The sequence below is a fragment of the Perca flavescens genome, chromosome 2 (assembly GCF_004354835.1).
Source record: "Perca flavescens isolate YP-PL-M2 chromosome 2, PFLA_1.0, whole genome shotgun sequence".
Lineage (NCBI taxonomy): Eukaryota > Metazoa > Chordata > Actinopteri > Perciformes > Percidae > Perca > Perca flavescens.
Window position 1 is genome coordinate 24,452,282 of NC_041332.1, and position 16,593 is coordinate 24,468,874.

Genomic DNA, 16,593 nt, shown 5'->3' on the forward strand with positions numbered 1-16,593 from the left:
AGAACAAAGGCAGGAAAAGACACACATAGAATGACTGCAAAAAGCTAAATACTTGCTAATATACTGTGTGTGAAGTCTGAATTTATGGCAGGATAGTTAAAAGTCTCTATTTCAAATTCTACAATCCTTGCATTTAGACATAATAGTGATGTCCTTTACACTTTAAGTAGGGGTGCTATGTTTGGCTGAGCGTGGCTGAGCTAATAGCAACCACCGGTCAAAAAAATGCAGTGTAGTTTATTTTATCTTCGAAAGACCAGCAGTTCCACCTCATTTTGAGGCTAAATTACACCAAGAAATTGTTAGATTTTGTTTTAGCACAAGCTCAAACACAGGAGCGTAAAAGGAAAACAGACTATGCCTGAAGAGAGACTAAAGAAGTTTCAGTATTTTGGTGGAGAACTACAGAGATAATACAAAGATAAATGTGTAATAAATAATGTCAAACAAGTGAGGCATTAAAAAGTAAGAATTGACCTGATGTGGACAAAAGACAGGTAAACATAAAGTACTACAGACAGACAGGTCAGAATAAGTCTACTGCTGCAAAGGTTCTCGGCTCAATTATATACGAGCATCTACATACCAACAACAAGCCTAGACGGCAGACAAACCCACTAACAACAAGGTGTGACCGGGTGTGACACGACCAAGACAGGGCCTCCCCTCTCCCATTGCAGGGGCCAACACTCCTGAAGCAACCACTGAGACCAGCATGCACCTAAGTGTCAAATAACACATTAACAACTATGTTTTAATGTTGATTTATTTGACAAATGAGCTCTATTTTTCCTGGTGGATGTGAAGTGTCTCAGAAGCTGTGTTTGGTGGGTGTGTTGAGCCTCGTATTTTTAGAGCGTGGTGAACCCAGAAGAACGTAGAAACCAAGGGGTAATTATACCAACATTCTTGAAAGCAAGCACTGCATAGAGCCAAAGATTCTTGTGTTTGCCTGTGTATCTGTGTGTGTGACTGTGTGCACATCCAAGTCTGTGTGTGTTTGCAAAGGCCGACCTCATGCTTAAATACAAACCACTCAAAAGACACTAAGCTATTGAAATGCAAATTGGACATACAAACACGTGGTTAGCTTTCCACCCCCAAACTCCGAAAAGAGGGCTATGGGATCCAATAAGGCATTCGGAGGGAAGCTATCCAGAGACACACCCCATTGGGCTAGAATGTGTGTCAAATCTACTTTACAGTGACATAATGTGGACTCAGGGTGCCTTGGAAACAAAATAATGACAACCGTATTCACTACGCAGATGGACAAAACTGAATATTTACCACTGCACCGCATTGTCTCCATTCATTCACAGAGTGAAGCAAGAATATTTTTCTATCTTTTGTTTGGCTGCAGGAAGTGGACAGGGGCATGGGGCATCTGGCACAAACAACCTAACAATAGAGCTGCACACACACACACAGTCTTATGTATCTGGAATTAAAAGAAAAAGCCATAAAAAATGTTTACAAGAATATCAAAGGCTCATAAAAATGTCACCCTACAACATCCCACTTTTACATTTGCTTCGATAACTTCAGATTCATCGGTGTATTTTATTTTTTGTCATCCCTCACTGTCCACCCCAATTCATTTGCCCTAGCCAGGGAACTACCTCACTTCCTCTTCCTGCTTCCCTCACAGGAAGAGAGCAGAGTGGCGCTGCAGTGACCGCTGACCACCCTGCTGTAAGGCCCTGCCTTCGTTTGTTCCTAGCCAGATAATAGGCGGGGAGTCAGCCAAGACAAACACTGGCTCCGGTGATTGTGTGTGCTTACCAAACGTCCTCATGGCTCTAAAAAAGCTACAGAGCAACACTGAACAAATGCATGTTTTACATCAAGCACTTAACATTCAAATATGACAGAGAGAAATGGTGATCACCGAGGTATCCTCAAATAGAAAACTGAAGTACACTACCTTGATAATGATGGCAATATTTGGTCTACATGTGCCAAGTTTGTTAAAGTACAACAGATTACAAATGTGAGAGGAGGAGACGGGTCATGACCAAAGTTTCAAAGTTAACAGTTACAGTACCGAAAATACTACATGTCAAATTAATTATGTTACAATTGACCACACGACCTTATGTGAAGTGTAATTTCTTGAGGACACATTCCTTTGCATGTTTAAAATGTATTTATTTTTTTCATGTAGTAACAACTGTTAGGAATGAATGCAAGTGCTGATAAATTTAGTTCTTCTAAATTACATAGCAGTCCACAAGAACTTTGAGCCTTTTGTAATTTTGACCCCAGTGACTTGGCCACAAGCTATAGGAGCAACATAAGGTATCAACAGCATGTCATTTTCTGACCTTCTGCTTAACCAAGCCTTTCTCCTGTTTGGTCAACTTATAATAATAATAATAATAATAATACATTTTATTTATATAGCGCTTTTCATGGTACTCAAAGACACTTTACAGTATAAACCAGCACATATATCACATTAAAAACAGATACGCAATAAAACCAACACATAAAACAAGCATATTAGAAGCAATTCAAAACAATAAAACCAGTAACTATCAGGTAAGAAATGTAAGACTGTGGAATGTGGAAAGCTAATCTTTCCACTTATCACCATCTCTGGTTGCGGCCTGGTCATCTTGGAGACAGACAGACAAACAAACAGCTGGATAGGTTGATATACATGAATCTGAACACAGACCAGAACATGTGGTCCTGCTCAGGGAGAACACACAAAAGGTTGTCTGAAACATGTATGTCAGGTGGGACCTAGAGACAGACAGATATAGGGCTAAAAAATTAACTAGCCTCATAAGGACAAGTTAAATGGAATACATGTTATGATCTCTGATAATTTAGACACATTTTAAAGTAAATGTATCACTTGGTGGACAGAAATGCATACAAATCCTCTCAGCTGGAATGGAAATAGTTGGAATGGAGATAGCCGCACACTAGTTCTGGCTGATGTGAACAAGCAAAAACAACAGTGAGACACGCTCCTTCTCAGTTGGAAAGAAAGATGAGAGCGCTCATCAGCAGATAACATGTCTAATAAGAGTCAAGCCGATGCTAATAGAGATTACATATGGATCACAAGTGGCTTTTCTCCTGGAATTTGGCCAAAGACAAACTGGTGGGCTGCCAGGCAGGGTTAAGCTTCACTCCCTGCCCAGTGGTATCGATTTCTAAAATTACCCATCATAGTCTTTTTCCTGCTCTCACCCTAGTCTCCTCTGCTCTCTCTGCTTATTTCAATTCTGCTCGCCCCTTCTCTTCTCTCCTTTCCTGTGGCAGGAAATTCTCACAATTGCTGGCCAAAGTTTCCCTCCATTGCAGGAGGCAGCGGGATCTGGCTTGGCTGAGTCTGAATACTCAGCTCCAGTGGGAGTTTGTCAGCGGCTAGCAAACAAAGGATGCTGCTCCCCACCACAAAGGCCCTGCTACATACATGGCAAACTGGAGGTCAAGAGGCTGAATACAGTTATCACTACTGGGACTGGGGCTTTGAAGTTAGCAGATTAAGAAGAATGCTTGACTAACAACTGTTGTGAATTGAGGTGACTTATCTGGAATTACCCGATCATCGTTGGGTCTCAAAGAGCCGACTGTAAACCAACCCAAAAGGCAGGCAGAGGGTTCTTATCAACTCCAGGTCTGAGTGGCTCATTTCTGAAGGAGCTGCAAAGTGGGTCTAGACAGGTGATGTGATAAACCAAGCCAGACTCTGTGGCTCGGCAGTAATCTACAACAAGCAAAGCCAGGAGCCTGGATGCTGCCAGTGTTTGTCCTTTACTCCTGATGTGTCCATGAATTTAAAGAACGGGTTTCTAATTGATTTGTGATCTGACACTTTATGAACGGCTGCAATGTCCTTAACAGCTTGAATCTGTATAATAGCATCAGGACAACTGGAGAGACAACTTTTTTTTTTTTTTTTTTTTTTTTAAACTTGACCAATGTGAAATTCCTTTCAGTACTCTACTGGAATGCAAAGATGGGCGATAACAGATTTTCTTCCCGATGGGGTATCATGTTTAGTGATTCCACAGTTGAGACAGCTGGTGTTCGCTGAGAAGGTCTGGCTGTTAGCTAAGTGAGATGATGCCAGGAATATCACCATCTGGCCGGCCTCAAGCTATGCCCCGTTGAGTTGATACACTCACTCACGCACAAAAGATTAATGAGGTTTACTACCAATGGTCCTTTCCAGTTGCAGGGACAGGCCTCGGATGCACAGACACATACACATGCAAACACACAGCTGGCCCAGATGGATCATCGCAGAGCTAAGTCCACAGGCCCCTGTGCCCCCTGATGACAGATTTATGCTCACACGGAGGGCCCTAGTCCTGATCAGGTGACCAGGCATATCCAAAGCCTGTGATAAGCTTTCCACAGATGACAGCCTACCTGCTCACTTCCAGTTTCACAAAGTGGACGGTGTGTTTCCTTTATTTGCTTGTCTTCTCCCAATACAACCACCATCTAAGCTGCTATATCATCTAGTCCCATCCCTGACTGAAAGAAACAAAGAGACATGAAGTAAGAGAAAGAGTACACACAAATATGGTTCCATTTCTGTAACTAGACTATTCCTTCTGTTGCAAAGATATCTTTAAGTGTGTGCATGCTTGGTGGCAGTGTCATACAGCCTCTACTTTATTAGTTAGCCTACTAGTGTGTAATGTTCATTCACCTCTCATCATGAAGGCTGGGTCTTTGAACACATCCTTAATGGTTATATGGCTCAACTGAACCTCACTGTGCTCATATCTGTTCCAGACCTGAGGTTAGCTGATAAGAAGCCATGTGTTGGAACAAACAGTTAAAACAGTTGAGACAAAAGTCCGAAGCCCACAAATCATCTCAAGTCTGCCAGCACAAGACCGCGAACGGGATGTTATATACGGTCACAACATCCACCTCGAATTCCCCTTACCATAGCATAAGGTCGGCGTTCAGGCAAAAGGCACAGTTGAATAAACTGGAGGCACTGACATCGCAGACTGGTACGATACCTTTTCATAATCTTAAAAGACACAAAACAAGACCCTGTTTCCCCCACACGAATCAAAGTTTAATTTAATCCAAACAAAGCTCCCCTGGGCTGTGTGCATAAGAGGGGAAATGTGTTGAAAGATTTTTCTTAAAGACAGGAACCTCGCAGGGTCGTGTGTAACTTAGTTAGAGGTAAAAGAAACCTGGGGGGGTTAGTTGTGAACAGGAGGAGTGAGGACACTGGAGACGCGGAGTTTAGCGCAAAGCGGGGAGATTTGCCCGCAGCGCCGCGCCGTAAGGACGACTCAAAGAGTGCTTTACTTACAGGTAGAATTCAAACAATCATGTTCACTTTAAATAGAAAACCATCAAAAATAATACATTTTAAGTAAATTATGGAATTGACTTACGTGTTAATATCATTTTCTTTTTTGTATGTCTTGGTCGCGACCAGCCTCAGCATTTAAAACCAAAGTCCCGGCTGCGCCCCGGCAGGCTACGGCTGTCCACCGTCAGGTCTACTCCACTGTTAGGACGAAGCCCGCATGATAGATCCAGCTTACACAGAATTCTAACTATACAGTCGGTTGCATATGTCCTCTGACCGTTGCGCGAGACAGTAAATCCATGGCTATAATTTGATTTGGCTGCGATACACAGAACTCCACAATTCTCCAAATCCTTCCAACGCTGCGAGTCCCTGAATGAAGCGGTCCCCAGCAGGAATGTGAATGGAGTAGTGTGATTCAAGCTTTAGGAATGGGCAACTCTGCCGTGGCTCCACCCCCACCCGCTTCGCTGCTCCCCACCTGATAAGGAGCTGGAGACACACACGGATCCACTCAGACCAACCTCAGCACATCATTATGTGTGGGGAAGATAGTTTATAACGATTACGATATATCATGTCATAACAGTGTGTCAAAGCGCACCAACCATGCCACCAAAATCGTCTTTTTTTGGGGGGGGGGTTTCTGGTCTGCGCTTCATCTATCTGTTGATAGTCTTCTTATTTTGCATGTGTTACTAACTTAACTAACTGATTTGACTTGTTCTTAACAAATATGCCGAACAAACGTTACCCCATATGAAATCGAAAGTGATTAACTGTGCTCCCCAGGACTCCCTTCTATTCATTTCAGCTCCTGCCTCGTCTGAGCCTCGACCACCTCCCCTAATAGGCAGCAATTGACATGGAGGATGGTGCTCAGTTTGCATATCATTAGAAAATACTGGAGACAACTGGGAGACGCTCTTTTGTGACACGAGATTAAGTCAGAAAAGCGCAAGTGGCGCAATGAAAGGAGAACTGTTTCAGGTATGGTAATGACTCTGGCCCGGCGCCTGTCCATGGCGCGCCTGACGCACGTACGCCACGCACAGGTTGACTCTACGATAACACATCACTCAGATTTTAGTTTGTCGTGATGATGTAATCACTTTGGCTGCACGATACTTTGTAAGCACCTACAAAGAAAGTCAATACAATTGCTATAGTTAGTAATTACTATAACAATATAAGTTTACATTTGAACTGAGATATACAGGAGTTCTCTACATAGGCTAAACATTTTATTTTTACCTCTACGTTTCTTTTTTCCCCTGCCAGAACAAAGATAGTGGTTTTATGCAACTGTATGATTTCCAATGCATGCCTCATTTGAATAGGAAAGTGTGGAAACCTCACTAATATGTTTCAGGAACTTTTCATCCAGTTTTCCAATAACTCCATAACGATGTCAGCATTTGGCATGAGCCAGGTCTGTGTTATTGCCATGGTAACACACAGGCACTGAGGTGGTACAAAAAGGGAAAGCCAGATGAGTCAACACGTGGCAGGGAAATACATGTAATCCAAAGCTTGGACTGTGAGGGGGGAAAGGATGATGCAGACAAACCTGGCTAACTGGGCAGTCTGTTGTTGGCTGCCACACCGGTCCCAGCTGACTGAGGAGTCACCAGTGATTCACCCGAAAGAGATCCTTCCAGCTATTAAAGTGAACAAAATCACCTATAGGCATTCACTAAAATTTCCCCCTGGTGGGAATCATTTCAAAAGTTTGCCCAGAGGCCCCAGCTGTAAAACCTGTGAAATATAATGGAGTGTAATTTGCTTTATATCTGGAATTGGTGTTGACAGTTCTTTTTATGCAGCACCACACCTCCATAATAAGTCTACTTGTATTTCTGTTATTGGAGTTTGTTCAACAGAGAGTTCTACCTCTTTGGTGTTTGACAAAAATGGTCATATATACTATATACGTATATATATGCCGTATGATATATATATATATATATATATATATATATATATATATATATATATATATATTATATACATATAATATTAAAAAAACAATAAATATTTACTTTTTCAGTGCATTAACAATATGGCCATTCCATAATTTGTTGCTTTCATATTTGATGTGAAGCTTTTCAAAAACATATTGCAGTCTAAAAAAAAATAGCTGATGAAGTTTTCTGATTAAGATCAGGAAATAGTCCACAAAAAGAGTAAGTAAACAATACTATGAGTCTGACAACTTTGAATACTTGACGGTTGAATTGAATACTTGATGGTACGGACACATTTTAGCCAGTACTCAAAATGTATTGAGGTTCGCTGCCTAAGTATATCCAGCTAAAGCATTATATATCAATAATATGTCAACGGAAAACGTGATTTTATGAGCTTATAAACTGATGGGTTTTATCCCAAATCTGTAACCTTAAGTGAGGGAGAAAGATAATTATGGTCTATTAGTGTGTGTGTGTGTGTGTGTGTGTGTGTGAAAAAGAGAGAGGGATTGGGGAAGGATAGAGAGAGACAAAAAAGCAAAGAGAGGAAGGAGAGATGAAGACAGATAACCAAACAAGGCCAAATCCCTGATCCACAATACCCGACCACCCAGACGCTGCACCCAAAACCCTAGTCTGGATCAATGGAAGTACATTTCCAGGATAATTGCCTGACATCCGGCGCGTGACCTTACGCTCTCTGTGTGTTGCCGTTCTTAAACTCTGTTCGCTTCGGGAATCAACAACAAACTTTGAGCTAGCAAGTGACTGAGATGGGTCAACAACCACGCACGGAGTTGAGGGGGTTTGCGCTCTCAAGTTGTTTTGTGGTGATAAATACACAACAATGCCAGCGATTGTTGATGAATGTGTGTGGTAAAGTGCGAGAGATCAGACAAGCAGACTGCCGCTGCTGCCAGTAGCTCTGGGCCAAATGAGTGTCTCTTTACAGTGTCTACAATTTTCATTCATCAAAGCTCGTCAGAGTCAGGCGCTTGTTTAGCTTATGATTCAGATACAGATCAAATACACGCTGGTGTAATGAGGGCTTTGGACAAAAGAGAGGAAACGAGGAGATGCATCAGTGTTACAGCAGGCAGACACAAGGGATTAAGCCTGCATTACAGGTAACTGTTCCCTGTAAAGGGAATAAAAACAAACTTTTACCTTTAAGGCATGGTAACGGAAGTTTCAGTGGATTATCTTGTGATTCATAGTACATTTTACTCATGTCTCTAGCTGTTCTGAATTGTCACTTCTATTTTGAAACAAAAAAAACCCAGGTGTGAAAACAAAATAAACCACAGGCGTTTGATTTGAATAAAATTGGCTTTGTATGCCCCACCAACTTGTTGCTGCTGGGTTGTTGGGTGAAGCTACTGTTGTAGGTTGTAAACTTAACAGTGTCACCTCTGACCCTGAGACACAGAGGGAGGAAAAAAGAGGAACTTTAAAAAAACTTTACTGTCACATAGATAGACAATTGTAATATTAAAACACCACAAAAAGACAGAGAAAAAACAAAACAGAAAAGTGAGAGAAAGACGAAAGTCCTCCCCTTGGCTTGCCTCAGGGTTTACGCTCCCCTCCTCTACCAGTCCTAACCCCAGGGAGCGGGGCCAGGTGAGGGTCAGCGGACGGACGTGTCAGTCCAACATGCACATAAACACCCAAGGCCCTGTCAACAAAGACCCACAAAAGAGATCATAGCAAAGGTCGCAGCAGCCATCCTGAAATAGAGATGAACATGTTAGGTGTGTGTGTGTGTGTGTGTGTGTGTGTGTGTAACTGTCTGAATGGCTATAATCTGATTTTCTTTTTGTAGTTGAGATTTTTTAGATAACGGGGCCATAAAGATGCTTTCCATTACAGATAGGTAGCCGGTAAAGTAATCAAACAGGGAGGAAAGGGGCATTTATGTTTTTATTACAATGCTACTTTGTCATAAATGGTGCTTACCCACTGCTAGTAGCAGCTCTACTCGACTCGGCTCGGCTCGACTCGACTCGACCGCGGTGCCCCGTCCTCCATTTTCCATTGCAGATTTAGTACCGCGAGCGTGGCTGGTCGTCATAGCGCCGCCGCAGGAAACTGCCGTGACCTAACGCGACACACACACAGAATGTCGAAGGTGTGTTGTTGTTGCCACAGCCAGGAGACAAATTTTGTTTCAAAAGAAGCTGGAGGCTGCAAAAAAAACGCCGCTGGCTAAACTATTTAAAAACGGCGGTTTTATTCAGGACACCGCCGTCTGTCGCTAGCAATGATGACTCAGTGATTAGTGACGATTCTCTCCGACCAATCAGTAGTCTGCAGGTTTTCACGTCACCTTTTGGTATCACTTCAGCTCGCTTGGAACCTGGACGGAGGTGATACTAAAAAAAGTACCGGTTAGCAGGTACCAGGGACTTTTTTCATAATGGAAAATCAAAAAAGGCGAGTAGAGTCAAGGCGAGTCGAGCAGGTACCATGTAATGGAAAAACGCCATTACTCTGTGTGTGTGTGTGTATGCATGCTTGTGTGATTGTGTTTTATTTTTTTTTCCCAATAGGACAGCTAGGTGGAAGACATGCAGGAAATTGTCACAGGTCAGATTCGAACCCTGGACCTCTGCATCGAGGCACAAACCTCTCAGTATATGTGCGCCTGCTCTTCCACAGTGCCAACCCGGCCACATTGTGGTTTATGTTAAAGCAAGGTACTGCCACTATCTTGAAACATGAATCTAAATGCCTCCAATGACAAGCGTGTCTTCTGCCTTTCACTGATGCAGTTTGAGATGAGTTTGACTGTTTGTATGTATGTATGTGTGTGTGTGTGTGTGTGTGTGTGTGTGTGAGAGAGAGAGAGAGAGAGAGAGAGAGAGGGTGAGTGAGACAGAAGAGGGAGGAGAATAATCTTTTCATAACAGGAATTTCCAGAAATAGCTCATCCATGGTCTTGGGGATCAGCCCAATAAGACACTGATTAGAGAGAGAGAGAGAAAGAGAGAGAGCATATGCTTCCATACACACAATGGCAAGGAGGAAGTGCAGGGAGACAGAGGCTTGGACCAGCGCACACACACAAACACACACAAACAAAGGAAGTGTGAGCAGACAGCAGACCAAATGCCTCACAGACACCCTCTCCGGGCTTTGATGGACTGACCACGATCACAATAGAGGCAGGAGGCTAACACACACACACACACACACACACACACACACACACACTTTCACAAACAATGGATTGGTGTTGTACTACCATGTATTTTTCATCCAGGTGGTGGGGTTAAAAAAAACAACAAAAAAACGCTTTAACTTGACCACTGCAATACAAATCTATTTAGATTATGGCACAAGTACACAACAACCAAACAACTAGAGCAAGAATGAACCATTGAAGGAGGGTAGCAGGGATAATGGGCTTTTAAGTGATTCTGTGTATCTGTACACTTGGACACACACACACACACAATATTATAATAGGTTTAAGGAGGCCATTCCTCCTCTTCAAAACAAGATTGATCGTAAAGAATCTTCATACAACATACATATTCCCATATTAAAAACCAAAGAACCTATTGAAAGTATCAGCTTTCATGTTAATTCAATTGCACATGCTGAACATAAGTACAGATGCTATCTGTGATATTGTACACTTCTGCAAGTTATGTCAAGTATGAATGCACAAGTGCACACTGGCGAGTTAGCTTTTTACTACATCATCAAAGTGCCAGAAACTCAACTGCAAATAAAGTCCTGTGTGTGTGAAGTGCTCAACATTGTTCCAATCTCTTGCTAGAGGTTTCTCCTGAAGGTTTATTGTTTAATGTTAATTTGGATCCCCATTACCTGTTACCTAGGCAACTAGTACTCTTTCCTGTACTTGTGTAAAGCGTTATTGGGTTTCATGAAATGTACTATATTAATCTAAGTTATTACGTTGGTTGCTACAACAATCTCTTAATGCATTGGTATCGCTGTCACACAGTGACAGTGATACCAGGTTTAGCTCACGATACATCCAAAGTAGGCTACGTTACCGTATGCAACACTTACGATGCATCTGTAACGTATTATCTTATTGTTAATGAATGATTTTTTGTCTAAGCAAAATATTCATTGCATCTATATGACCTCCCGGTAACGCTAACTCAGTAATCTGCAGTGGGTAATACAGCACCGTGAAGAAAAGACCTTTACGACATAAGGTGTGGTTAAAACACTACCGCTTTTGTCCGAAGGGGCCACTGGAATCAACACAAACTTAAAGTTACAAATAGCCACTTTAAAATTGCTCTGTTTGTTCTTTTATATTTTGGCAAAATAGTATTTTATGGAACAAAGCCACTTGTATCTTGAAGACATTGTTCACAAAGGAAGCTCTGGATCTCCAGAAAATCTACAGGCCTGTCTTATATCTGATCAAGATAAAGAAGTTCGGAAAAAGAACACACACACACACACACACACACACACACACACACACACACACACACACACACAGCTTCAGATTATACATATTTTTCTTATTAGTCATGCATGGGTAAAGCAGATTAGTGATGGTTTGCTTTTAGGTGAGAGAGGGATGGCAGAGGAGGAGCAGAACCACAGGGTAATTGTTGGAGGTTTTGAAAAAAAGACAACGTGGTATGAAGGACAGAAGTCAGTGTGTAACATCTAACAGTGGAAACCTCTATTCCAACTTCAAACTGCTGTGGGGTTTCTGCAAACGCTGGTTGATTATTTCCATTAATTTTACTGCGAAGATTCCAAAACAACATTTTATGGTAAAGCACAGTTGTTGCTGGCCTGGAGTGAATGAACCAAGCGGGTTTGATTTATTTCTACAGGCTGTAACAGTGGAGCAATCACATTTCAACACATAAAGAGTTACTGTGTGTGTGACCACATTTTCTAAGAATTACAAGAGGTGGAGGTCTGCTTAGGAAACCAACTCAATACTTGGGGAGTGGTTAATGATGCCAACCATATGGCTGTGAAATGAGAACACAGCAACATTTTGAGCTGTGCTGGAAATGTCCAGAATTCCTATTCCAAACCAAGTGTGGTATAATAATCACAGTTTGGAATAATGTTGTGCTCCACAGGGCCTGGTTTTCCAAATAGAACAAGTTTGTTCATCAACTACATAAAAATAATTTAAACAAGCTCATGTCTTATTCATCCTGTAAGACTTTAACAATCACATAACTAACACCAAAGTACTCTTCCTTGTAAAAGATAGTTTTAGTTCTGCCCGACACACAGACCAAATCCTTTGCTTTCCATATTAGTGCTCCCTCTCTTGCCTTAGAAAGTCAATACACAATATTTTGCAATTGCTCAGAAAAGAATGGAAATTTGAATTTTCAGAGCAACTACTAAATGGACCTCAAGGTAAGATTGCTTTGTCAAGGGCTTATAGAGCAGACAATTTCAGTTTGTAATTATAGTGCCTGTCGTCCGACTCTGATAATAAGCTTAGTATTTGTGAGATTGTGATGTGGTGTGAGATTCCTTCTTTCTATAAGCCCCGATGGGTTTTCTTAAACTCACCTGCACAATCTTTATTTTATATTACTTTATTTTCTTGTGTTACTGTTGTCTTGATTTTATTGTGGAAAATAAAGAAATTCAAAATTTTAATATTTCAGTGGGTGCTGATATGCTAAAATAAACAAAATAGGTTTTATTTCTATAAAAACAAAACAACGGTAGGGGAGGTGGCCAAGTAATATAATCGGTGTATGCCCGACAACCGTGTAACACCGGAAACACCGATTACCGCGGGAAGCCTAATGGACTCTCCTGCGGATGTTGTCTTATTAAAGCGACGTCAGGTTTAAAAGAATCATTCTCGGACAAAAATGTAATGACTGTCCCTAAGAATGTTTGTTGATATCGTCTGACATCATGGTGAATTGGTCTGGATTAAGACAGACTTGGCATACGGCTGGAGATGTTGGCATGGGTGTCAAAGGTATGCCAGCTACCTTTCAGCAGCAATGAATCATGGGTGGAAGATTTAAGTTGCAATGAGATGATGAGCCCTGCAGCAATAGTGTGGAAGGCTAACAGTGTATGAACTAGGTACAAGGTGGGAGTGGATGGATGTCGGATATGCCAAGGAGAGAAATATGTTTCTGGATGTATGCCTGTTTTTCTGTTTGTGAGTAGTATGTTATTATCTTTTAAATATATGCCTGTGTGTCCTGCATGTGCAAATCCACACCGAGGTGTCCAATAACACATTTTACAATAGAAAGGGCAGAACTCTCTTGCCTTTTCTATTTTCTTTCCTGTTTTGACTTTGGTCATGGACACCTAGACATGTTGAGCGAAGACCAAATTCCAGTGTACCACATGTCCATTCTTTCTCTGTGCAGAATCAGCCAGCGAGTAACGCAGGAAGTTAATGCTTTAGTCTTCCTAACCGTGACCCATGACCTCCTTTGAGCCCTGACCTCTAGCGAGCTACGTGACAAACCATGCATTCATCTAGGCTGTCATGACAAACACAAACCAGGTTCGGCTGGAAGATTATCACTGATTCGGAGGCTCCTTTGCAAAAGTGCATCGAGCAGGTTTGAATTTCAGAGTGATTTCTTCCAGCTCCCAACTTCATACAGCTTCTGTCTTGTGTCGTTTTTCAGAAGATGAGAGATAGTGCTACTGCAGATCAAAGAGAGATGGGATAAAGGACAGGCGCACTACGACAAATCCTATGCCCAAACCAAAATTATGACGTGCCTAAAATCAAGTGAACCTTGAAAAAACTGATGCGTTGACACTACATGAGCCTGGATTAAAAATCTACTTAGTCACTTATAATCTACTTGAGATAATTTAAAACACATTCCATTCATTTAATTTCTGACCTTCTCGAAGTTAATTAACCTCTAAGTTATTCATTTTTATTTTCAGGGGGCGTTATCAATGGGTGCAGACTGTAGTTGTGAATTATACAGTTAGCATTTACTGCATAGGTGTGTTGGCCTAAAGGCTCTGACACATCAACCCGACAACCGACCGTCGGCAGAAAAGTCGGCCTGATCAGTCGGACTGATCAGTCTCCCCGAGTTGGTTAAAAAAGTGCCTTGGAACACACCGAAGTGACGTGAGACGTAATACTTCTCCATAACAACAGGCGGCGCTAATCTGTATTAGATTTTTGTCAGATTTTGAGAGGCGTTCGTCACGCTCATCCCGCTCGTCATTTCCGGTAATTGGTCATTGAGTCTGACTGCCCACTGGCCGATTCAACAAGTCAAATCGGCCCAAATGAACGCTGACGGCTCCTCCGACTGACGACGGCATGGAACACACCAAACAGACTCGGGTCACCGACCTCGCCAGACTATCCGACGGCCGATAATCGGGTTGGTGTGTCAGTGCCTTAAGACACATATGCCTTACAAAATCAGCATCACTGAAATGTGCTTATTGACAAAAACACCCAGTGCCGTTGTATTTCTACTGATTGCTGGTCTTCTTTTCCTCTAGGTAAAACACTTGAGATTAAAGTGCTTTTTTGTCTCTTATTTTGCTTTATGTGCAAGTAATTTTCCACCCTCCAGCTCAGGGGCTGACAAAGCACAGCAGCAAGACGAACATCAACTAGTGGAAATTAACTCATTGCTTATGTAAAAACCATGACCTACTAAACTAGAGATGGACGTGAGAATCGCTTGACAAATGCCTTGCACATGCAGGGATTAAGGAGATTCAGGCAGAGTTAGTTCTTTATGTACATACGTTTATTTGAATGCTTGGCATATTTTTAAGGTAGACTTCTGTAAGCATTGACCAACAAGGAAGGTTTTTGATATGATTATGAATGGCCTTACTTCAGTTGGAAAATCTAAATGTTTGTTTTTATGCATTGAACCAAATCCACTGTGTAGGAATCTAAGTAATCTGGTGTATTAAGCCAAATAAAAATAAACAGAAGGAAAGTTAGTGTATGTGTTTAGCTGTGTCAGGAGTAGGCAGCATCCCTGTAGGTATGCAGTGGACAGAAACTTGTTATAAATGGACAGTGACCCATTGATTATAATGGCACATAATAACACATCATAATGTAGCACTGCTAGCTGTTTCTGCAATATGAGCCATCATGGGACAATATTCTGCACTATGCATATTTATTTAGTTATTACTCTGTGTTCCCTCCAACTATGCAATATGTAATTTCTATTCATCTGCACCTTACTCATCTGTATATCTGTTTATATACTGTCTGTTTATATAAGGGTGTTAATTGTGTAAATATGTTTGTTTTATTACTATTATTATTATAAATAATTCTATTTTTCTTTATGTATATTTTTCTGATGTGTGTAATTTTCTTTTCTTTTGAGCTGCTGTAGCACAGGAATTTCCCCAGTGTGGGATTAATAACGTCTATCTTATCTTATCTTATCTTGGTGGTAACTAGTACTCAGGGTCAAGCATTAATGACCAAATAAAATGACTGTCTAAGGTATGTATTGGTTTTGTGACTTAATTCTGTTTTTGATACAAGGTTTTCAGGTTTGTTCTCCCTGTTTCATTCTTAAGCATCAATAATAACAGCATACAATGACAGTAGCTCAGTCCATAGGAACTTGGACTGGGAACCAGAGAGTGGCTGGTTAAAGTCCCCGTACGGACCAAGTACAGAGTGTGGACTGGTAGCTGGAGAGTTGCCAAGTCACCTCTTGGGTACCCTTGAGTAGGGCTCTGAACCCCCAACTGCTCAGAGTGCCTTTAATTGGCAGTCCCCCTCACTCTGACATCTCTCTATTTGTGCATGTATAAGGCCCTGTTTGTGCATGTGTGTGTAATTTGGGCCTGTGTGTAATGTGTAACACCAATAGAGTGTTAAAATGTAATTTTCCCTTGCGGGGTTAATTAAATATGTCTTCTTCTTTTCTAAATGTCTGCATCTCGTTTTCTCTTGTCACTTTTAAACACACTTTAACACTTTATGGGATTAGCCCTAATGCCCTGAACCCCCATTCACCCACTCTTTCACTCCCTGTCCTACACATGGTTTATTTACTTTAGGAGCTAATGGACAGCACTGATGTGTTAGTGGGTGGAGACTTTGGGTGATGAACAGGAGCCACAGTCAGACCTGTGACTCCCCCCTTGTTCCTCTGCTCCTCATCGGCCCCTGGGGGATGATAGCTCAACTCCTGAGTAACGAGGGGGGCTAATACTGTCCAGCTGGAGGTTGGCAGCAGTGACAGAACCTCCATATGCCCAACAGATTGGGCTCTGGCTCTCATGCTGACCCTTCTCTATTTACCCAGTCCTCCCATCTTTCCAAAAACGAAGGAA

General features: G+C 41.8%; 1 protein-coding gene across 8 annotated transcripts in view; it reads right to left on the reverse strand.

Moving 5' to 3' along the window:
- dlc1 (DLC1 Rho GTPase activating protein) overlaps positions 1 to 16,593 on the reverse strand; it is a 94,508-nt gene that overhangs the window by 17,023 nt on the left and 60,892 nt on the right. The window contains exon 1 of one of the 8 annotated variants that reach the window (XM_028592475.1): positions 5,394 to 5,709. The exons of the other annotated variants lie outside the window; for them this stretch is intronic. Coding sequence (XP_028448276.1) covers positions 5,394 to 5,406 — 13 coding nt within the window. The 5' untranslated portion in view covers positions 5,407 to 5,709. Of the gene's footprint in view, positions 1 to 5,393; positions 5,710 to 16,593 lie in introns of those variants that run through there. 8 annotated transcript variants of the gene reach the window in all.